Here is a 25,725-nt window from a genome sequence, read left to right as displayed (position 1 = left end):
TGAATGACATACAAAGGTAATCACCTACGTAAACATGACCTATGATATAAAAACAAGGCCTTGTGTGGTACTGAGGAACAAAAGCAGAGATAAAATCTAATGTCTTCAAAGTCCTGAACGTTTAGTTAATTTTAAAGGTATGAAAGTAGTAGTTTAGAGGTATGAAAGTGTGTCATTTATGTTGTAGAACAAAACGTCCACATATTGTCAAGTAATGTTTACCACAGACCTTATTTTACTCAGAAGTTCAAAAACCCCATTATAAAAACCCTTAATTACCTTTATAAAAAAATCCAGAGGAAACCCATGGCGAATTAGACTTCCAGGTTCACCTACAAATTGACGTCACGGCTGAACATCTATATAGCCCTATACTGAAATTGATATTGTAAACAAACGATGCTAGGGTGGTTTCCAGGGTGTCACTATGTGGTTGCTAAGATATTAGACATGTATTTTTAGGTTGCTAGGGTGTTCTGAATGGTTGCTCTGGTATTGTTAGTTGGTTGCTACAGTAGGTAGTTCCTATTACTTCTGTTTTTCTGTCTTTCTTATCATGACCAGCACACAGACTTTGCATGTTAACAGACAGCTTCATGAAGACTTCCTCTTATTGAGAAAGTGTGTCTGTGTGTTTGTTGGCTTTAATAAGACTCAGACAATACGTATCGGCACCTGCATCCTCCCACCAATTTCCTTTGTAATAACTGATGCACTTGTGGTATAAACACCAAACCAAACCAAACACTTACTTAGTTTACTAATTTTAAACCATGACCTGCACTGCAAATAAATAACTAATACTGGCTTTATATTCATGCTGATTAGCCAGAGGAGAACTGGCCCCCACAGTGAGCCTGGTTTCTCCCAAGGTTATTTTTCTCCATTAGCCAGCATCTTATGGAGTTTTGTGTTCCTCGCCACAGTCGCCTTCGGCTTGCTCACAGGGGTTCTTATTATTTAATTATTTAATTTGTATACACAATTCATAATCATATTTAATCAAACTGCACAATGATCACTCTAAGACTTTATAGATATTACAGTTTCATTTTCTGTTAATGCATGATTTTCTGTAAAGCTGCTTTGAAACGATGTGTGTTGTGAAAAGCACTATACAAATAAAAATGACTTGACTTGTCATGGTTATGACCAGCCTATTTTTAGCCAGATAACATTTAAAAATGATGACTTCCACCACACTGCATGACTGCAGAGCAATTTTGACAAAAGTATGCAAAGCATGACATCCCTTTTGATGTTTGATGCTTGGAGTCCTTACTAAATAATAAAAGATTAATAACCCTATAACGCTGTGCATATCAACATTTGACGGCTTCTGTTTAACACTCTGTTCAAGCTGACGAGCCAAACAACCTATGGTATGTAAATTTCACATGTTTATGGCACCATCTAGTGGTTATTTGTGAAAAAAAAGTGGTTCTATTTAAACTGGTGGTGGACTTGCGCGAAATGTGACGCTTATGTTGGGATAAATGACAGCTTATTTTAATCACGTAAAAGTGACAGTATGATTACTGTATATTGTTACTGATATTTTAAAACGAGTATTGCTGAATATAAGCAACTTGTGCTTTGTTAAAAAATTTTATATTATTTTATTGAAAAAAAACCCTTTGAAATCCACGTATCAAATATGATACAACAGGCTTTTGATGTATACTGTATCTCTCAATCTCCATTACATTTTAATCATGCACACCACACACACACACACACACACACACACACACACACACACAATAATAATTCACAGAGCTTTGAAAATCCTGACACATACTTTTTATAAGATATATTTAAAGTGTGAATTAATATTTCTGTGTATTTTCATATATGCAGCCTGCTCAGTCATTATATAGATCTCATTATTTGACATTACAAGCTATTATGATGTCATCTTACCATAAGTGAGACCCAGCGAAAAAGTTTTACAATTTTCCTTTTTTAAATGTCAATATAGTGTTTGGAGCATAAAATACATATGATAAAAAATGTTAATAGAAAAAATATCCTATTCATATTATATTTGATGTGCTGAATTGAACTGCGATACATTTCAATCCATATTTATAGACCAAGGAGAGGAAGTTGTTATGGTCAAACTCTCAAACATTTAGTATCTCTGAAAAGCCCAGGGAGTCCTTTGATAGTATCCCAAGCTTTACCACTGTAGCATGTATGGGCTAAGAAAAACTTCAATAAAATATGTCCTACACAAAAATGAATTGCTGGGCCTCAGGAGGATAATAACCTTTAAAGCCTAATGTGTCAAATATGATACGTAAAAAAAAAAAACTAAACATGTGCAGCATTTTTTTTTAATAGTTTTTGCAATTATACTAAAAACGGTTTAATGTAAAAAAATAAATAAAAATAAATAAAAACAATTTCAGACAATTATTTTATATGTCAGGCTTTACAGGGTTAAAACATTAATAATAAGTAAAATGTTAGTAATTTAGCAGACTAATATTTTTCCTGAAAGTAATGTTTTACTTATTAACCTTGATTGTTTTTATTTAGAAAATAAATGGAGTGTGAAATTGTCATTCTATTGCCAATGGAAAATTGCTAAAAAGTTGTATAACTGATATTTAATCCAATGAGAGCATCCATTTAAGGATTTGCACCTGTTTTCACATTAGAATTACAAAGTATTCTCACAAAAGACGATGAAATGAGATATTTAGAATGATATTCTAAACTAATCCCTGAGCCTGAGCTTTTTCAAAGAAAGGCCCGAAAAGCTAGCTTGTAGAACAGGACCTCATTAAAATCACATCATTACAATGCACACAGAGACTCAATAGCCCAATGCTCAATATTCATACAGCGCTAGACTCCGCCTCCTTCAGACTGTGCCCTTCATGCTGTAAGCCACTGTCAGAGGGTGTTTACATTATCAATTCAACTGTAACGCTGCATCACTCAGGGTGTGCCTTTATTTTCAATTTATGTATTCAAAATGCGTTCCTGTTAAAAGAAAGCATTGTTTTCAGGCTACATTAGTCTATATATTCTGAATTCTTTGGCTCCATAGGTTTCTTTTTCCTTCTGATAGTGGATTAGTTCCGGAGCCGAGGGTAAAAGGGTGTGGAGGGTGCGAATCTGCCAGGTTTGTGGGAGGCTGGGTGTGAACGAGCTGTCAGAATAACCATATTCATTATATTTTCCATAAAAGGAGCCTCCCCTGCCCGTTTTATGATTAGCTATTCTCTCATTTCCTCCAAAGGGCGCAGGAACCCCTATAAATTCACATACTAATTCAGTTATGCTTAGCTGAAGATACATTTGCCGAATTTTATTAGTGGTTTTTGCAAAGGCAAACATAACTATTACTATTGTTAATGCATTGTTTTTTTTTTTTATTAAACTTTGGCATGTACAGTAATTTTACCTGCACTGTTTGTGCTACGAACACGAATGATGCCTCAAATCGTGCAGCTTGTTGAGGAGAGGTGTGCTATTACTTTTCAATGAAAAACATCACATGGACAGTGAACAAGGGACCATGTCTAGAGACCAGAATTTCACAGAGAATTGAGGGTGGGCACTTTTGACTTCAACCAGTAAGCAAAGAGCCAGCAACCATGCAGGTCACCCTAGCAACCACCCAGAACATTCTAGCAACCAAATAGCAACCTGCCCAGAACACCCAAGCAACCACCTAGCAACAACCCAGAACACCCTTGTAACATCCCAGAACGCCCTAGCAACATTACAGAATACCCTAGCAACCACCCAGAAAACCATTTTAACATCCCAAAACACCCTAGCTACATTACAGAACACCCTAGTAGCAGCCACCCAGAACACCCTTGTAACATCCCAGAACACCCTAGCAACATTACAGAACACCCTAGCAACCACCCAGTAAACCATTTTAACATCCCTCAACACCCTAGCAACATTTCAAAATAATCTAGCAACCACCCAGAACACCCTATCAACCAAGCAACCACCCAGAACACCATTGTAACATCCCAGAAAACCCTAGCAACATTAAAGAACACCCTATCAATTACCCAGAACTCCCTAACAACCACCTAGAAATGACCCAGAACACCCAAGCAACAACCTAGCAACAACCAAGATCTCCCTAGCAACCACCCATAACACCCTAGCAACCAACTAACAACAACCCAAATAAAATCTAGCAACCACCCAGATTACCCTAGCAGCCACCTAGCAACCGCCCAGAAAACACTAGCAACAACCTAGAAAACCCTAGCAACCACACAAAAAACCCTAGCAACCACCTAGAAACTGCCCAGAACACCCCAGTAACAACCAAAGCATCCTAGCAAACACATAGCAACAACCCAGAACACCCTAGCAACCACCCAGAACTTCCTACCAACCAAGCAACCACCCAAAATACCCTAGCAACCACACAGCAACAAACCAGGACACCCTAGCAACATCCCAGAACACCCTGTCAATCACCCAGAATACCCTAGCAACCGACTAGAATCGACACAGAACACCCTAGCAACCAAATAGCAACCCGCCCAGTACACCCTAACAACATTGCAGAACACCCTAGATACCACCCAGACCATCCTAACAACCAACCAACCATCCAGAACACCCTTGTAACATCCCAGAACACCCTAGCAACATTACAGAACACCCAAGCAACCTCCTAGCAACAACCCAAAACACCCCTGTACATCTCAGAACACCCTAGCAACACCCTAGCAACCACCCAGAATACCCTAACAACCAAGCAACCATCCAGAACACCCTTGTAACATCCCAGAACACCCTAGCAACATTACAGAACACCCAAGCAACCTCCTAGCAACAACCCAAAACACCCTTGTATCATTGCAGAACACCCTAGCAACCACCCAGAATAACCTAACAACCAAGCAACCATCCAGAACACCCTTGTAACATCCCAGAACACCCTAGCAAGATTAGAACATCATAGCAACCACCTAGCAATAATCCAGAACACTTTAGCAAACACCAAGCAACATTGCAGAACACTCTAGAAACTACCTACAACACCCTAGCAATAATCCAGAACACTTTAGCAAACACCAAGCAACATCGCAGAACACTCTAGAAACTACCTACAACACCCTAGCAAACACCTAGAACCCAGTACACCCTAGCAACCACCAAGAAACCACCCAGAACACCCTTGTAACATCCCAGAAAACCATAGCAACATTACAGAACACCATAGCAACCACCCAAAAAACCCTAAAAACCAAGCAACCACCCAGAACACCCTTGTAACATCCCATAACACCCTGGCAACATTAGAACATCATTGCAACAACCCAAAAGACCCAAGTAACCACCCAGAATACAATGTAAAAACATGGTTTATGTTTATGACCATAAAAGATTCTCAGTTGAGCGATTATTGCATGTCTTCTATTATCAACAACTAGTGTATTAGTTCAACAGCCTGTATTGTATCACTCATAATTCATAATTCAGGGTAAGATTTACAACAATATTTCTTCAATTGTGAGGGATAAACTTCTGAAATCAAGCATGATGTTCACTCAGTTCTGATATAATGCAATAACGAGATTCACTTTTTTGCCAGACATGGCATTTTCTCTGTTAACAACAAAAAAAAAAGCAACACTCCAAAAAGAGGCCACGATTTTTGTCCCACATCTAACATCCGTAATTCACAGCAAATCTCTTGTTTTAATTAAAGCAGCCCACACAGGATAGTCCAGGCATTTCTAGGAATATTTACCCCTCCTTTGTCCTTTTTATTTCATCCTCTGCATGGATTTGCATGAGCCGTTGCAGCGGGAGGCAACTCCCCCATCCAGAATTTACATACATAAATCCACGGAGCAGATTTGTCCATTACAGTGAAGTATCTGAAGAGCACGGCCTCAGGGTCTGCTGGTCTAATAAGCCATGCGCTGTCAGAGCCATGGTGTATCATCATAAATTGTGCATGGAGGTTATGTTTTAAACATTGCACTCCAAGCATACACAAACACACACATACGCACACCCATAGACAAATAAGCATCGGCATACACACACGAAAACTCTGTCGTCATACACAGTGTATGGCACTTTACACGGATAGGATCCAAAATAGGGTTTGAAAGATGTGTCATTGAACTTGAAGTAATTGAAGTATCTTGTATGAAGAATGAAGGAATTGGCCAACATTCAGAAAATGTTGATCATTAACTTCAGGTCAAATTAAATCTTATATGAGCTGTTTTATTTTCTAGACACTTATTATGAAGTTTTCAATGTCTAAATATGGTTTAATACCCTGATTTGTCTGATTTTGTTATTTTCTAACAATAAACATTAAATAGTCATCAAAAATTATTACATTTAATTTGTCTTTAAATAGACAAATTATATCATTTAAAGGGGAAAGCTAGTTTGGAACCAAATGTTGGTTTGTAATTATGAATAAACTTATATTTCCCATAAATGACAGAAGAAAAAAAAAACTGTATGATGATTTTTTTTTCTCAAATAACACTGATAAATTATTTTATTACTGATTATTTTTCTTATTTTCCAGTATAAATATTTCAATATTCTTAAAACATGATACATTTGCTTGAGAAGCAAAATGTATATATATATATATATATATATATATACAGTATGTATATGTAAATATATTTGTCTTGTTTTCAGAAAAATCGAACAAATTTAAGTTCATAACAAGAAAAAACTATTTGCCAATGATGTTATTTCTGTCACAATTTTAAGTAATGTTTTTTGTAATTATGCAGTAACAGAGCAGCGCACAAAATGTGGGGAACAGCTAAATATTACGTTTTTGGTTATTAAAATTAGTTAATACTAGGGCTGTCAATCGATTAAAATTTTTAATCGAAATAATTACAAGGTATGCAGATTAATTAATCATTTAATCGCAATTAATCACATATGTAAATATTTGCTGAGAAAGCCCCTCAAATACCAATAATTCAGTATACAATGATGAAATAATTATAAATAGTTATATTTAAATAATTACAAATAATATATATATATTATAAAAAATAATAATACACAATACAGATCATTTAAATGCATTACATTATTTTGTCACACAAGTGAAGCATTAAAAAAAGACAATACAAAGAGTGGCTTTAAAATCCAATATATTATTTATGTCCATATTATTGAACATAAGCCTATCATTGGCCTACAGTTCACAACAATCCATTTGGCAATTGAATTCGTCAGTCAGTTCAAGATTTATTATAAAGGCTTGTTTAAGGACGAGTCAACGTACACCTGCTTCAGACGGATGCTTTTGGTGCGTCTCGGTTGTGTTGCGTCATAATCATACTGTTTTTAGGTCACTGTGTCAAGTTAAACAAAGTTTGAAACTTAGAAAAACACATCTTGAGATCTCTACTTCGGATTTGCGCTCCATCAAGCTGTGTTTGTACGCAAGAACGTGTACTTATCTTGTGCTGTCTGCTCTCGGTAAGAATGGTTTGTTCTCTGTATAAGCTGTGAGTTGCCTATACAGCGAGTTTCGCTAACTGCCCCCTGGAGAAAACAGGTGGTACTACAAGCTTGAATTGCTCAGATGGAAGGAACATTCCTTATTACGGACTGGGGACATGATTAATTGCGTAATTTTGTTTAACTTATTATTTTTTTATATAATTAATCACACTGAATAAAGACGTTAAATCGACAGCCCTAGTTAATAATGAAAAATACTGAATTGAATATGGATTATGTCAAAGTTATGAGATTGTTGTGTGATTTTAATTGTTGGATACATTCAAAAAGGTCAAAACCTCTGAGGTGGGACAGGCCAAAATCTAAATTTGCTGTTTAAAACGAGCTACTTTTCATGCTTGGTTAATTTTATGTAAACCAATCAAACATATCTAGTAGTTCTCACAACAAAAACATGGGATTTGTGCCTATAAAGCTTTAAAACAAGTAATGGGACAACAAAGTGTACTGTTTTGTGGAATATAGCATATGTATAGTCCTATAGGATGTGTGCAAAGAATATCTTTTCTTTGGGAGGAAAGGGAGAAGAGTTTGCATGGCGTGATGCGCCCAATCTGTATCAAGCTGTGTGCTCATGTAGGCGCCCATATTGCCCACTGGTTTGAGCCTTCATTTACAGGAAGTGGGGGCTGGATGTTCTTCTTATGTGCGAACGTATATGTCTGTATGCATGTGTGCACACGAGTGCAAAAACATTTTGGCAGTGCACAATCTGTATGTGCAAATGGGTGGACTCGACTAAATGGAATATTAAATTCAAATGTTTCAAAACAAAACAACACCAAAACAACTTTGGAAGAGAGGAGTGAAAATACATATACCCTTAAATATGTCTTTGTTCCTAAGAGCAAACGATTTGTTTGGTGTAATCCGGATTCACGGCTCCCAGGCAAAGATAGCAAAGCTAAATTTTTGGTAGTATGCAAAACAAAAATGTCTTGCTGTAGAATATTTTCAGTGAGGACAAGAATAGCGGAGAAGAGAGTAACACAGGGCATCAAGCGGGCGTTTAAAAAGGCCCCACATCATTAGAGGAGGAGAAAGAGGTAAATCTTTACTCACGTTAAAGCTTTTGTGATTTTAATCCATCGTCGCATTAATGTTGCTATTTTACAACTAATACTGTCCGATAACTATTCGTATTAGATTATTATCAAGTCTCCAATAAACGATATTCAGAACAGCTATTTAATTGTTTTAGCTTTGCTTTTGAGACAATAATAGCTAAATAATAATTAGTCTACAACAATTAAAATATACTTTGCATTAGGTATATACTGTATGTATATTGCATTATGTATATACAGTTTCCTAACGTCATTGTTTTCCAAAATATGCGGTAATGGAGAGCCTTTTCAAACCATTTGGTGGTTCGTATATTTTTCTCTATGGTAGTAAAAGTCGTACGTTTTTGTACGAGACATCTCATACGATTTCACCATCTTGTACTATTATTACGACTAGTCAGGAGACCAAGTTGGTAGTTCAGTGTCTCATAAAAAAGTTAAAGCACAGGGGCCTGGGTAGTTCAGCAAGTAAAGACGCTGACTACCACACCTAGAGTCGCAAGTTCAAATTCAGGGCGTGCTGAGTGAGTTCCAATCAGGCTTCCTAAGCAACCAATTGTCCCAGTTTGCTAGGGTGGGTAGTGTCATGTTGGGGTAACCTCCTAGTGGTCGCTATTATGTGTGGTTCTCGCTCTCGGTGGGTCATATGGTGAGTTGAGCGTGGGTGCCACGGAGAATAGCGTGAGTCTCCATACATCTCCGTGGTAACATGCTCAACAAGCCACATGATAAGATGCACAGATTGACTCTCTCAGACGCAGAGGCAACTGAGATTCATCCTCCCCCACCCGGATTGAGGCGAGTCACTACACCACCATGAGGACTTAGATCGCATTGGGAATTGGGCATTCCAAATTGGGGAGAAAAAAAAAATTAGAATAATAATTTGTAAGCACACAGGCATCTCCTCTTTAACTTCAAACGCTTCAGACATGTTTTGTTATTTCTGTTGTCTGGTTTGTGCACAGCTGTGTTGTGTTTTGTTGTTACTATTGCTGTGGGGGACCTTTTTTGATAAACAAAAAGAGTTGTCACTTGAACGCCCCATCTCGCGATTTGTTACTCTCGTGCACTCTCATGAACACCCACAAGACAGCAACGGTCAGTCAAGAATTTCACTGACAACATTTACACGGACACCAGAAATCGGCTTTTTGCGAGAATGTGGCGTATTGTGGGAAAGTAGCGTTCCCGTTTACATGCTCTTTGTAAGTGGCGTACTCTTTACTCCTGCATGCAGTACATGCGGCTCAGTCAGTAATCAGCTTTCTCCACAGCAATGCAATTTCCCTGTGACGCTTGTGTAAATAACAAAACATGGTATCCGAGGAAGACTTCACTATTTTTTTCCTGTTGTTGCTGTGTTTGTTTCCTTAACTTTCTATCGCGATCTGCAGCAGAATTGCACTGCAATAGAGGGATTTTCCTCGTATGTCTTACTCCGGGATTCCCCCATTGTAATTGAGGGCATATATGCGGACGCAGAGGTGGACTGGCCATCGGAAGAACCGGGACATTTCCCGGTGGGCCGGCCATGAAACTGGGCCATGATATGATGAAGGGGGCCGCGATATGCAAAAGGGGACAGCGAAACAAAGTTGCAACTTCACATTTTCTCCAAGGCCGATTTTTGTTCCCAGTCCGCCCCTGTGTGGATGTGATGGACAGTAGTTGATATTTTAAATTGGTGTGTATAAATGGCTATAGTTTATAATGTTTGTGCTTTTTCCACTGTACTCCCATAAATGTTGAATTCTTTCCACTCTGTTGACTTGTTGGGCTCATCCTATGACAATTCTTATCCGGCCTGCTCACACACATGTGCTCTCTTCAAACACTAATCAGAACGCCACTGCTGCGTTTACATGACCACATAAGCCGCATTTTCCGTGAGAAACCTGGGTGTGTTAAACCACTTTCTCCTATTCCCATAAACTGTGTAACATGATGTTTCAGAACACTGCTTACTGTAAAAACCTGGAATAAACTGTTGTAAACTTGGTCATTAAATGATAAATTAGATTTTGGTTTGTTCCTAACCAAACCATATCGTATGCCTTCAGAACAAGACATGAGTCGCATACAATAATTTATTAGACTTCTGAATAATAATGCATTCTTTATGAAGCTTGAAGAGGTGGACACTATAAACTTCCATTGTATGACATCACTGAGCACCAATTTTTTTCACAATGGACCCTTTTCACACGTCCGTGTTCGCGAAGCAGATGTCGTCATAGGATAAACTTGAATGGTGGTGAATGGAAGACCACAGCAAATATAACTGGTGCTTTCCTGTTTGCTCCAACAGCAAAAGAAAAAAAAAATCTGCGATTACGCCTTCACAGCTTTGCAAAGAAGAAAAAATATAGAGCAGTAAGAAGAGAGAAACAGGCCAACTTTTCTGTCACTCCCTCAGCAGCTTTGTTAGAAGCCTCATCGCAGCTGTGGTAACTGATTTTTTTAAATGTATTCCAGGGTACTATAATACAAAGTACAATGTAATAAAATTACACTAAATATTTGTAAAATTGGAAATATAAAAAAGTTTGCTACATTTACATTTTTGAAGGTGGAAACGCATCATAACAGGTCTGTGAAAAGGGTCCATTTCTCCCTTTGTGTTATGAAAAAGAAAGTCGTATGGGGTTATAACAACACAGGGCTTAGTAAAAAATGACTGAATTTTCATTTTTGGGTGAACTATCCCTTTAAACAACATTACAACCCATTAAAGAGACCGCAAGTCTATTCCTCACAGCCTTGTTTTCATTCACGTTAAAAATCTAACTATTCTGCCTCTGCCAATGGAGATGCAACGATTGCTAGTACTTTAGTGCATTCAGGTGCATTCACATTAAACCTTTCTTCTCTCCTCCCCCATTTCTCTCTCATTTTCTCTTTCGCCACAGTCGCCTGCCCGTCAGAGCCCGCTTAGCCCCTCCCCGACACCCTTCCCTCTGCTACTCCCTTCCTTGAGTGTAGCATTTAGTGATTAATGTGATTTTTAATTGTCAAGCTCACTTTTATGCTCATTAAATTGCATTATGCAGCAGTTAGGGTATTAAAGTTCAGTGAGAAATTTCATGCATACTAATCAGAATGCAAATTAGGCTGGCATAAAAGAATCCCTAGGTGCTGGAAGAAGTGTCGTTAGTTATCTCTCGCCTTGGCTGTCTCCAGCACACCAAAGAAATGACTTGGGCTAAATAGATTTTTTTTTTGGTACATGTGCACGGATAGAGTGGGCCATGTAAAAAGCCAGCTTAAGAATGGAAAAGAGCAGGATAAAAAGAACTATTCATTGCCGTGTAACAATTAGGACAATGGAGCTAGATAGAAATAGTTCTCCATTCAGAAAAGACTGTGGCAGCCATTGTGGATTTAAAGTGTACATTATACAGTTCTGTTTGCAGTGGAACCTCTGTGTAAAAATGACAGAAATTATTGTTGATCTTTCAACATGCACAAATGCTTTTCAAAAAGAACCTTTTTATATTAACATGTTTGTACATACAGTATCTGATTACTTAACACATAACTAAAACTAAAAAATGTATTTTTTGGAAATTTAAAGGGATGTCCTGGGATCAATACAAATAAAGCTCAATTAACAGCATTTGTTTATTCCAAAAAATACAAATTGTGCTTACATTGAGGTACTTACAATGGAAACATATGCAAACAATGGAAACAACATTAACATTTTACGTGTTAACGTGATTTTAGTGTGATAAAATCGCTTACTAATCTTATCTGTGTAAAGTAATATCCAATATGACAACATCCTTTAATCCGGTTATTGGATATAACTTTACACAGATAAGATTAGTTAGCAAATGTATCAAACTTAAACCATGTTAACATGCATAATGTTTACATTTTGTGGCTATACTTTTGAAACAGTGTGTATTTTAATGTTTATGAACTGGCCCCATTCACTTCCGTTGTAAATGTCTTACAATAACCACGATTTTTGTTTTAAAATCAAATAAATAAACGAGGAGCAAGTTGGAATTATTATTTTTGGTAATAAGCATTCTGCAACAAATGCAGTCAATTGAACTTAACTTGTATTTGAGCCCAGAAAATGTCTTTAAATTGTTAATAAGGTCTTAATAAATAGTTCACCAAAGAAATTAAAATGTAACATTATTTAATCACCCATATGTCGAGGGCCTGGGTAGCTCAGCGAGTAAAGACGCTTCTAAATCAGGAGTCGCAAGTTCGAATCCAGGGTGTGCTGAGTGATTCCAGCCAGGTCTCCTAAGCAACCAAATTGTCCCGGTTGCTAGGGAGGGTAGAGTAACATGGGGTAACCTCCTCGTGGTCGCTATAATGTGTGATTCTCGCTCTTGGTGGGGTGCGTGGTAAGTTGTGAGTGGATGCCGCGGAGAATAGCGTGGGCTTCCATACGCGCTATGTCTCCATGGTAATGCGCTCAACAAGCCATGTGATAAGATGTGTGGATTGACGGTCTCAGACACGGAGGCAACTGAGATTTGTCCCCCGCCACCCAGATTGAGGTGAGTCACTACGCCACCACAAGGACTTACAGCACATTGGGAACTGGGCATTCCAAATTGGGGAGAAAATGGGAGGGGAAAAAATTCACCCATATGTCGTTCCAAACTCTTATGATTTTCTTTCTTCCATGGAGCACAAAAGTTAGGCCGAATGTTCATACTGCTCTTTTCCATACAATGAAAGTGAATGGGGACTGGGGCTGTTGAGCTCCAAAAATGACAGAAACGTACCATAAAAGTAGTCTATATGACTCATGTGCTATTTTCCAAATTTTCTTAAGCCATATGATAGCTTTGTGTGCAGAAAAGGCCGAAATCTAAGTTGGTATTTGCTGAAAATATTATATGCATTGCAGTCAAATCTCATTTGCATTTGCGTATATTCAAATATGGTGCGTCATGATGCATTGCACCAGTTTTGATGTCGGTGATAACAAATGGCATTGGTTGGCATGAGGTCAAACCTGGCGCGATCTTTAATTCTATCTCAAATGCAAGTGTTCTAGTGATGTGCGTCCTAGTTCGACAAAAACGACAAGCTACGCCTTTAAAATCTGAAAAATATGTAAATCAGAATTATTATGTGCATTTTTAAGATATTAAGCAATAACTGATCTCATGTTATTGCAAAAGCAAAGACAAATGTATAAAATCTGCATGTGTATGAATAAGAGTATAAATGAATGCCCTCTGTTGGCCCCTTGCAGTGGCACACACGCAGGGAGAATGGCTTCTGTCATTAGCTGCACCATATTCCTGTCTGCAGGGCAAGATGAAACAATAATAAAGATATTCAAAATGAGGCCCATACATTTTCTCCCCGGCGTGATATGAGTGCACAGTGATATGAGAGTGCTGGTCCGTTTGCTCGGCAGCAGAAGGGGGTTACAGGATCATAATGAAATTCACACAAAGTATTTGGGAACACTGCAAAATGTTACTCACATCCTACAATTCTCAGAAGCCTTGATTTGTGCTTGGATTTTGTTAAAGGAACAATTAGATTGCTTCTTTAACTCATTTTCTTTGTTTTATAAAGTGTTTTTTAAGATGTGAACTAAAGCACTTTATAGTTCCGGAAACTGAACATGTACATAAATAAGCATGTATTTTACTATGCTCTACTATACTGTAAAAATTCCTGTTAAAGTTATGATAAAACTTTTTAGCTGCTTGAAATTCAGAAAGTTGTCAGAAATTCCCTGCAACAAATACAGTGACCCTGTTTAAAGCATTACAGGATGTCATTTTGGTGCGTGTATTTTACAGTTTATACCGTATCATTAAATGATTTAATGTTTATTTACCCATCTACTGGAACAACAAAAATCTGCTTTGCACTTTTAAATGTACTGTTACCACAATAGTAGTACAGGGCATAAAACATACTTTTTACTTCTAAAAACTGTTTTTAATATATGTTTTTACAATATTTTACCGTAAAACTTACATGTATTATCTTGTTACATTATATTAATTTTCACTGTTAAGTATAAGGTAAATCATACTTTTTACTTTTAATATTTCATATTTTACCATAAAGTACTTGCATTGTCTTGATAAACATAATATCATTTTTTGTTGTTAACTATATTTATATTTACATTTATTCATTTGGCATACGCTTTTATATATGGTAAATCATACTTTTTACTTCTAAACAACAACAACAACAAAAAGTTACAAAATTTTACCATCAAACTTACATGTATTGTCTTGTTAAACATAATATTCATTTTCACCAGGTAAAGCATACTTTTTTACTTCTAATTTATTTTTACAATATTGTACTATAAAAGTACATGTATTGGTCTTGTTAAAAAATATCAATTTTTACTGTTATAAATTTTGTTTTTGTGATATTTAAAGTAAAAATTACATATATTGTTTTGTTAAACAATATACATTTTCACTGTTAACTATAAGGTAAATCATACTTTTTACTTCTAAAAAAAATAGATATTTTTAAATATTATACTATAAAAGTGCATGTATTGTCTTGTTAAACATTATTAATTTTAAGGTAAATCATACATTGTACTTATAAAAACATTGTTTTTACAATATTTTACTAGAAAAATTACATGTATTGTTTTGTCAAGCATAATATACATTTTTGTTGTTAACTATAAGATAAATCATACTTTTTACTTCTAATATATATATATATATATATATATATATATATATATATATATATATATATATATATATATATGTGTGTATTTTTTTTACAACATTTTACCATCAAACTTACATGTAAATGAAAATCATACTTTTAACTTTTAAAAACATTGTTTTTACAGTATTTTACCATACAAATTACATACATTTTCACAGTTACCTATAAGGTAAATCATACTTTTTCATTCTAAAAACATATTGTTTTTACAATATTTTACTGTCAAACTTACATATATTGTCTTATTAATAATAACATTAATTTTCTCTGTTAACTATAAGATGAATCATACTTTTTACTTCCAAAAAACAACAACTTTTTTACTACTTTTTATTTATTTATAATATTTTACTGTAAAACTGTATGGTATGTCTGTTAAATAGAATACATTTTCACCGTATATGGTAAGGTCACTACCAATCAACCAATTAACAGTTTTTTACTTCAGCATTTTTACATTATTTTTCTGTTAAAATTACGAACATTTTACAGTGTACGTATTTGCATCTCTTAAAGGGATAGTTCACACAAAAACTAAAATTCTATCATAATTTACGCAGCTTTATGACTTTATTTCTTCCATAGAAAGCAAAAGGAGATGTTAAACAGAGATGTTGCATCTTGTTTTCATACATTGAAAGAGAATGGTGACTGAGGCTAACATTCTGCCTTTTGTATTCCACAGAAGAAAGAAGGTGACGAGTTGAAACGTTGCTTTGCAATTTCTTGTCACGTCGTTGACCCTTTATATGACTAACTGAGTAATGTTACTCACTTTTAAGTCTCTTTGGAATGTCACCCAAATGTGGAAGTACTGTATACTGGTCTGTTTTATTCCTAAATAGTTATGTCAACTTGCACAAATTAGATTTTGCTGTTCTGGTGAAAATGAAGCTGAAATATTAAATAACCACACAGAACAACTGATTCAATCACCATCCACTTACTTTCAAGTGAAACAAAAGTATTAGTTTTCAATATCAACAAAACAGCCTTGCTGTGATAAATATATGTGTGTGTCTGTATAATTAAAAACATGGGAAAGATAAGAGTACAGGGGACTCGGGCCAGTCGAGTCCAAACCCCCTGACTCTGTTTTGCCAGCTGTCATTTACATGATGCCAAAATGTTGTCAGATCAAACAGATTTGTTTTGGCCAAGTCTGTACAGATCCTTTGATCAATTATCCTAATTAGGAGGGCAGTTATCCAGGATTGAATTCCATATGCATCAATCAAAATTTGCTCATTACGACAGTGCAACAGTGCAAAAGGTTTTCAAATGAAGCGCAACACCTGAATGCTACACTGTATAAAATGTCCGTAATTTTAATGGCAAAAGACTGTAAAAATGCTACAGTAAAAAAACATTAATTGGTAAATGGGCAGTTACCTTAAAATATACGGTAAAATTATAATATATGTAAAAAGACATGTAAATGCATGTAATTTTACAGTGCAATGTTGTAAAAATTATATTTTTACATGTAAAAAGTATGATTTTACCGTATAATTAATGGTAAAAATGTATAATATATTTACCAAGAGAGTACATGTACTTTTTACGGTAAATTATTGTTAAAAATACGGTAAAAAAATAAATAAAATAATCGGGTGTTCCCAGAATTCCCTGCATTACCTATCACATTTAATTATATTTTATGAGAGTAGTTGTTTCTTATTTTTAATATCACTTATCTACATTGGGGTGTTCTGTTTCATATTTGATGTAGTTTAGTTAATGTTTACTGTATTATTTTAATTTCACATGTGTTACCCTGATTTTGTGTTTGTGTGTGTGACACTGAGCACTGTCTCAACATGTTTATTGGTTGTTGCTCTTGAAAAGGCCATTACGGATGAACTTCATGCCATCATGTGCCTTTCTGTAAATACTACAGTAAGTAACTATACATTATAAAACGAAAAGCAGATTTTTACAGTTTCAGAAGTTTGAGGTATTAAGTTTATCATTTAATAATATAAATGGTAATGCACCGTAAAATATACAGGCATCAATGTTACATCCCGTAAAGCCTGAAGCATGGTTACCATATTTTTTACAGTGAATTTCTGGCAACCACAACTGCCAGATGTTTACCGTAAATTTTGCAGGATTTTTTTTTACAGTGTACATTGTCTTTGACTTACACTGTAAAAAACAAATCCTGTTGTTTAAAAAACAACAACAAAAAAAAAAAAAACTGGCAGCTGTGGTTGCCAGAATAATTATGTAAAAAATACAGTAAAAATTTAATCAGCTTTACAGAACAACCTGTAAATTTTACAGTTTAAAACTGTTTTAATTTACATGACCACGCTGGCACTGTAAAAACAATCTGTTAGATTTACAGTAAAAAAAAACATAATAAACTTGATATCAACCTTCTGAAAGTGTACAAATCTGCTTTTTACTTTATAAGGTATTTGTTAATCACCATAAAAATTACAGAAAATGACATGTAGTTCACCAATAGTGGCTCTTGCGGGAGCAATGACCAATAAACATGTAGAGACAGTGCTCAGTGTCACATACACAAACACTAAACACCATCAGGGTCACACATGTGAAATTTAAATAATACAGTAAACATGAACTAAACTACAGTAAATATAAAACAGAATACCCCAATGTATGTAACTGATATTAAAATAAGAAGAAACATAACTATTCCCATAAAGTATAATGACATGTGATGGGTCATGCAGGAAATTGTGGGAATGCCCGATTATTGTTTTTTTTTACTGTAATTTTAACAATAATTTACTGTAAAAAGTACATGTACTCTCTTGTTCAATTTAAATTTTTACCATTAATTATACATGAAAATCATACTTTTTACTTAAAAAAATATTTTTTGTCAAAACTACTGTATTGTCTTTTAAAATATATATAAATTTTACTGTATATTTTACAGTTAATACTCGTTAATCAATTAACTTTTTTCTATAGCATTTTTGCAGTCTTTTACTGTTAAAATTACAGACCATTTTTACAGTGTACGGTAGCAATGTAGATGGCTTATATATGCTGATTTCATATTGATTAGATTTTATATAGTGAGGATAATTCTGAGGAATTATTAAACAGAGCCACATGCTTTCAGCAAAAACACAGTATATTAAATGCTACGGCACCCACGTGCGACGCTGCTTGTGTCCATTAAAAAATCAGAAATGACAGATGAAGGAAGCTCAAATCACGTGGACACTAATCTAAAATACATTGCATTGATCGGCTGGAGATTACAACATCCCGCCAATGAGCTGCAATTAGTTACATCACATTTCTCAATCAATTAAATTTACCCCGAGGCCACACTTTTTAATATCACCGGTGAGACTCTTGCATGAAATTAAATTAGCACGCTCTCTTCAGTTGGTAAGTTCCCCGTTTGTAGTTTCATCACAGACACCTACTATGGTCCTCAGATCTGCCCGTTTGATCAGATAAAGTACAAGACTTCACCTGAAAAAAGATTTTACCCCTCATGATGTGTTATCATATGACTGTTGCAGAGCAAAGATAAGGACAAAAAACAAAAACAAAAAACAGGGAAATATGAATGACATATGCAATTTTGGACACTGGATTGATTGTACACCAAGTATGCATAGAGAATATTTACAGTGCATCCGGAAAGTATTCACAGCGCTTCACTTTTTCCACATTTTGTTATGTTACAGCCTTATTCCAAAATGGATTAAATTCATTATTTTCCTCAAAATTCTACAAACAATACCCCATAATGACAATGTGAAAGAAGTTTTTGAAATCTTTGCAAATGTATTAAAAAAGAAAAAAAAGAAAATCACATGTACATAAGTATTCACAGCCTTAGCTCAATACATTGTTGAAGCACCTTTGGCACCAATTACAGCCTCAAGTCTTTTTGAGTATGATGCTACAAGCTTGGCACACCTATTTTTGGGCACTCTCTCCAATTCTTCTTTGCAGGACCTCTCAAGCTCCATCAGGTTGGATGGGGAGCGTCGGTGCACAGCCATTTTCAGATCTCTCCAGAGATGTTCAATCGGGTTCAAGTCTGGGCTCTGGCTGGGCCACTCAAGGACATTCACAGAGTTGTCCTGGAGCCACTCCTTTGTTATCTTGGCTGTGTGCTTAGGGTCATTGTCCTGTTGGAAGATGAACCTTCGCCCCTGTCTGAGGTCCGGGTGCTCTGGAGCAGGTTTTCATCAAGGATGTCTCTGTACAATGCTGCATTCATCTTTCCCTCGATCCTGACTAGTCTCCCAGTTCCTGCCGCTGAAAAACATCCCCACAGCATGATGCTGCCACCACCATGCTTCACTGTAGGGATGGTATTGGCCAGGTGATGAGCGGTGCCTGGTTTCCTCCAGGCATGACGCTTGCCATTCAGGCCAAAGAGTTCAATCTTTGTTTCTCATGGTCTGAGAGTCCTTCAGGTGCCTTTTGGCAAACTTCAGGCGGGCTGTCATGTGCCTTTTACTGAGGAGTGGCTTCCGTCTGGCCACTCTACCATACAGACCTGATTAGTGGAGTGCTGCAGAGATGGTTGTTCTTCTGGAAGGTTCTCCTCTCTCCACAGAGAAACGCTGGAGCTCTGTCAGTGTGACCATCTGGTTCTTGGTCACCTCCCTGACTAAGTCCCTTCTCCCCCGATCACTCAGTTTGGCCAGGCGGTCAGCTCTAGGAAGAGTCCTGGTGGTTCCAAACTTCTTCCATTTACGGATGATGGAGACCACTGTGCTCATTGGGACCTTCAATGCTGCAGAAATTTTTCTGTACACTTCCCCAGATCTATGCCTCGATACAATCCTGTCTCGGAGGTCTACAGACAATTCTTTGGACTTCATGGCTTGGTTTGTGCTCTGACATGCACTGTTAACTGTGGGACCTTATATAGACAGGTGTGTGCCTTTCCAAATCATGTCCAATCAACTGAATTTACCACAGGTGGACTCCAGTCAAGTTGTAGAAACAGGATGCACCTGAGCTCAATTTTAAGTGTCATGGCAAAGGCTGCGAATACTTATGTACATGTGATTTTTTTCGTTTTTTATTTTTAATAAATTTGCAAAGATTTCAAACAAACTTCTTTCACGCTGTCATTATGGGGTATTGTTTGTAGAATTTTGAGGAAAATAATGAATTTAATCCATTTTGGAATAAGGCTGTAACATAACAAAATGTGGAAAAAGTGAAGTGCTGTGAATACTTTCCAGATGCACTGTATACATTTCTAGATGATCTAAATTGGGAGTACACCAGGGGCAGAAATTAACATTAAGTGGCAATATTTGCCCCCTGGATTTGATTTTCAGGGGCATTTCATACCCAATAGGCCATTGTTTTCTAACCAAAAAAAAAATATAAGGTGTAATCGTTCCATGTCAAATACTTACATTAAATCAATCAGTTAACATAAATCAGCACATACTTTATAAAACCATTTCTATACTTAGGCATATAATTCCCCTATATTTTCTGACTCTGCAGTACATTGGATTGACTTAAAAAATGTGGCATAAAGTACACATAAAAAAAAGAACGTTCACTATCATTAGTTTTACTCAATCCTCCCATATTCATCTTATGTTAAAAAAATCATGTAACCAATGGAACTTAAATTAACTGAGTTGATTCAACTAAAATAGTGTATTGTCCATCTTAATCCATTTTTATTTGGTTAACTGAAACTAGAGGATTTCTAGTTCCCATACTTTGCACTGGACTCAACTGTGAGAGTAGACGTTAAAGTAAAGTGTTATTTTATGTGTCTTTCTGCAAGATAAATATAAAGGGGAAGACTTGTTAGTGTTTAATGTTTTGTTATGTTGAGATTTAGAATAATTTGTTGTTGTAGTTTTGGGGGTTACCATCACATTGAAGAGTGGAGCTTGAGCCTAGGTTGAGGACCAATACATTTTGAGTATTCTATATATTTCTTTATCCATTGAGCAATTGCTGTGTCTTTACTATAGTATTATAATCAAGTTGCGCTCAGTAGTGCTCCCCACCATGTATTTGGCATGCTAACATTTCGTATCACTAGCTAGCATAAATCTAATAGAGTTTAATTTGAGCTGTTTTGACGTGTTAAATGTTTCTGGGTTTACTTGATTTAGAGGGGGGTTCTCTTCTTGAAGTATTTAAATTACATGGTAAACTCATTTCAAATACATGGAACCACAGTCCATGATTGAATCAAGTTCATCCAAAGAGTTATTTTTCAAAGAGTATGCATGTATATATACAGTGGAAAGAAAAATATGTGAAACCTTTGGAATTAGCTGGTTTTCTGCATTAATTGGTCATAAAATGTGATCTCACCTTCATTAAAGTCATAAGTATAAACAAAGCACAATGTGCTTAAGCTAACAACACAAAAACAATTATAATCTTTCATGTCTTTACTGAACACATCCCATTTAAAATTCACAGTGCTGTGGAAAATGTATGTAAACCCCTAGGCTAAAGATGTCAACAAAAGCTAATTATAATCAGGAGTTGGCAAACCTGACATCCAATTAATGAAACGAGATTGGAGGTGTGGGTTAGAGCTACTTTGACTTATAAAAAGCACTTAAACAATTTGAGTTTGCTATTCACAAGAAGCATTTGCTGACGTGGAACATGCATCGCAAAAAAGAAATCTCCGAAGACCTACGATCAAGAATTGTTGCTTTGCATAAAATTGGAAAGAGTCACAAAGTTTTCTTGAAGAGCTTAGGTATTCATCTGTCCACAGTTAGACAAACTGTCTATAAATGGAGATGATTTAGTACTGTGGCTACTCTCACTAGAAGTGGCCGTCCAGCCAAGATGACTCAAAGGGCACACCGCAGAATGCTCAATGAGGTGAAAAAGGGACCTAGAGTGACAGCTAAAGACTTGAAAGAATCACTGGAACTGATTAACATCTCTGTTCATGAGTCTACTATATGGAAAACATTCAACAACCGTGGTGTCCATGGCAGGACACCACGAAGGAAGCCGCTGCTTTCCAACAAAAACACTGCTGCACGCCTAAAGTTTGCCAAAGACCACCTTGACACTCCGCAACGCTACTGGGAAAATTTTTTGAGGACTGATGAAACTTAGGTTGAATTTTTTGGGAAGAACACGCGGCACTACATAGGGCGTAAAAAGGGCATCGCATACCAACATGAAAACATCATCCCAAAGGTGAAGTACGGTGGAGGGAGAATCATGATTTGGGGCTGCTTTGCTGCTTCGGGGCCTTGACTGCTTTCCATCATCGAGGGAAAAATGAATTCCCAAGTTTATCTAGTGCAGGTCTAATCCGCAGCTACCGGAAACACTTGGTTGAGGTTATTACTGCCAAAGGAGGATTGACCAGTTATTAAAACCAAGGGTTCACTTATTTTTTCCACAGCACTGTGAATGCTTAATGGGGTGTGTTCAATAAAGACATGAAAGTTTATAATTGTTTGTGTGTTGGTAGCTTAAGCACATTATGTTTGTCTATACTTGAGATTACATTTTGCTGAATTAAAAAGTCAACTAAATAGTTAAATTTTGGATCATAGTTTTGGATTTATTATTTACAGTATTTGTACTACATTAAGAAAACAAACAAATAAACAAACAAACAAAAAACTCTATGGAATGTCAAGTGTTTATTTAGGCAGCATCAAGTAAAAAGCCATTATGTCTAGTCTTGCAGTGGAGAACCAGTCTACATTCCTATACATTACATTTCTGAACTGAAGAATGTTTGGTTCTAGTTTCATTGTGACAGCTTATGTATGTGAGGGTGATCTGATATTTCAGACGCAAGACTCCACCCATATCCTATCTCTCCTTTAACATTTCTGCTTGCTTGAATTTTCTGAAATGCCTCTCATTTCTACCTTTCGTTCAGTAGTTTGGGATTATAAACATGAGAGCGTTTCCAAACCCTCACGCGTCTTCCTGTTGTGAACTTATGACACTAATTATGACTCGCCGACATGCGAGAATTCCGCCTTCCATTCCTTTTTTAGCACATTTGCAGACACGCAGGCCACGCCCCTTTCTTAATTTGTCTACAGACAAAATTTGACAACACTGCGAGGCCCCGCCTCTTTGACCAAATAAGGCCTGGCTGTCCTTACACGGCGAACAATCGATGCGCGTCGCAACCTTTTCTTTTCCGTATCCCGTTTATATAGTACGGCGACTTCCGCCCTTGCAGTTAAAGCAGTGCGATCATGGCGGAGCGCGTTCAGCAGCCCCCAGCTAAACGGCTCTGCTGCCGACCCGGGTATAGTACGACGTGTAGACAGGGGCAGCGATCCGGTGGAACAGTATGCGGCGGTTCGGGGTCTGGTCAAGGGGGATCCAGCAAAACTCAGAGCCCCGAATCGCTCCTGGACATTGCAGCGCGGAAAGTAGCGGAGAAGTGGCCGTTCCAACGGGTGGAGGAGCGCTTCGAGCGCATCCCGGAGCCCGTTCAGCGGCGGATCGTGTACTGGTCTTTCCCGAGGAGTGAACGGGAGATCTGCATGTATTCCTCGTTCAACACTGGCGGCGAGGAGAGCGCGACTAGTGGGGAGAACGCAGACGAGACGCGGCTACCGTTCCGACGGGGCATCGCATTGCTGGAGAGCGGCTGTGTGGACAACGTATTACAAGTCGGTGAGTGTGGGTCGAACCCCGCAGCGTGGAAAATGTTTAAATCGATTTATTCCGGGTCCACATTTACAACGCAAGATCGAGAGAAACGTTCAAATGTCGTTCCAAAACAGGAACGCAAGTCGAATGAAAGGGGACTATCGAATTTACGGCGAACAAAGAGAGGAATACAACAACAAAGGGGCTCAACGGGTTTAAATCTCCCGACAGGATTAACGTTACCTCCTGTCAGGGCTGTCGTTTCATTTCGAGCGTTCTGGCTTATCGAAACGTTCCAATAATGTGGGAAACGTTCCAATTACATTGTTGGAACATTGTAGCGCTGCATATTTCTGCGCGAGATAAACAGCGCGGAAGTGGAGCTCAATGTTGCGCGATCCTTACAACATTTAATCGACTGTATCGCTGATTTTTCGCTCTTATCTCACTCTTTCTAGATTTATAGTGTAACTTTAATCCTTAAAGTAAAATATTATTCACGTATTTTGTCGTTAGACGGTTGAAATGACGAGTCTTACAAAGCTTGTCCGGTCTGTTTATTTTTCTGAAGTGAAAGCGTGAAGGGGGGCTATTGGCGTAGTAAATCGACCGACTGCTGGATTGAGAGATCCTGTCAAGTAAAATTTGCTAAAATATTACAAAAAACATTTTTAAAAGAAGAATTTGGCTCTGTTTTAGCACTGAAGCTTATTGGTTTTGTATTTGATGGGTGCGCATATCAAACCGCCGTCAGTCATCCCTATTGAAACTGGCACTTTGTTCCCATTTTCATGTTCATTTGTGTCTTTTCAGCTTTCTGTCACCCTCCAAAAAGAAAGGAAAACAAAAGCGGGTTTTTATTTTCTTTCACTGCTCGTTAAATAGAAAAGATCTGGCAAAGGGGTGGAGGAATGGCGATTTAAAGACGCAGTGCCTCGATTTCTTTTTAAATGGCCCTTAATAATATGCATACGTTTTCAGCTGATTGAATGGACCTCGTGACGTCATTGCACGCCTCGAAATTGTCAGATGAACTGGACTGTATCGTAATTGCATTTTATTCAGACCCGGTGTGTTGTATTGCAACTTCATCCACCTTTGTTTTTAAAGTCCCTGCCATTAGCCTTTTGATGATGTGACTCTCCGCCCTTTGGAAACTATTCAAGATTTTAATCACATTACTGCCTTTGGTTAATTTGAATTGTAATGCAATCAGCACAATGTAATTTTCTGCATGACCATTTCCCCTCCTCCTCCATCCGTAGCTTGCAGGAAGAGAGGTGCCTCAGCTGGGCTTTGTGCCCTAACCCTTTAGCCAAAATTGTTTTGTGCTTTCCATAACACACACACACACACAAGCCTGGAGTCCCTTAAACGGGCTGTCTTGGAAGATCAAGGGTTCTTGCCCTGTTTTCCAACCGGCTACGTGGAGCTCTCTGCTTTTGATTCCAGAGAGGAGCATTTTTTCCCTTTGTGTGTGCCTCATTCCGAGCTCAGGCGATGGGAAATGACAAGCCTGCACACATGGGGAGGGTTTCTTGGCTGATTGCATCCCAGTATGGAATGCTGTGCAAAAATAAAGCCAAGCAGTGATAAATAAAAGATGCAATCTTGCGACACCAGTAAGGGCTGGGGGGGTTGCTCCTAGCAGACCGGGAATAGCCCTGATAGGTAGGGGCTTACCTTGACGAACGAGCCCCCTTTGCCAAGCCTGAATTCAGGATGGGAATTTGTTTTAGTTTCTGTCATATGCAGGGGGAGGGGATGCTAGAAGGTAATATTTCTCTGTAAATATGGCTGATTTTGCCATTCCCTGGCAGCTGGCCAT

At 37.3% G+C, this 25,725-nt stretch overlaps 2 protein-coding genes across 2 annotated transcripts in view; one reads left to right on the top strand and one right to left on the bottom strand.

Annotated features, from left to right (window-relative positions):
• Positions 1-25,725, bottom strand: part of LOC127433694 (membrane-associated phosphatidylinositol transfer protein 2-like) — a 694,725-nt gene that overhangs the window by 372,035 nt on the left and 296,965 nt on the right. The window lies entirely within an intron of this gene.
• The window catches only part of LOC127433697 (zinc finger SWIM domain-containing protein 6-like), a 90,862-nt gene continuing 88,624 nt past the window's right edge, over positions 23,488-25,725 (top strand). Inside the window, exon 1 of the mRNA XM_051685813.1 lies at positions 23,488-23,921. Coding sequence (XP_051541773.1) covers positions 23,495-23,921 — 427 coding nt within the window. The 5' untranslated portion in view covers positions 23,488-23,494. The remainder of the gene's footprint in view (positions 23,922-25,725) is intronic.

The sequence above is a fragment of the Myxocyprinus asiaticus genome, chromosome 43 (assembly GCF_019703515.2).
Source record: "Myxocyprinus asiaticus isolate MX2 ecotype Aquarium Trade chromosome 43, UBuf_Myxa_2, whole genome shotgun sequence".
Classification (NCBI taxonomy): Eukaryota; Metazoa; Chordata; class Actinopteri; order Cypriniformes; family Catostomidae; genus Myxocyprinus; species Myxocyprinus asiaticus.
Note: the sequence above shows the minus strand (reverse complement) of the source record. Positions and strands in the feature narration are given on the sequence as shown.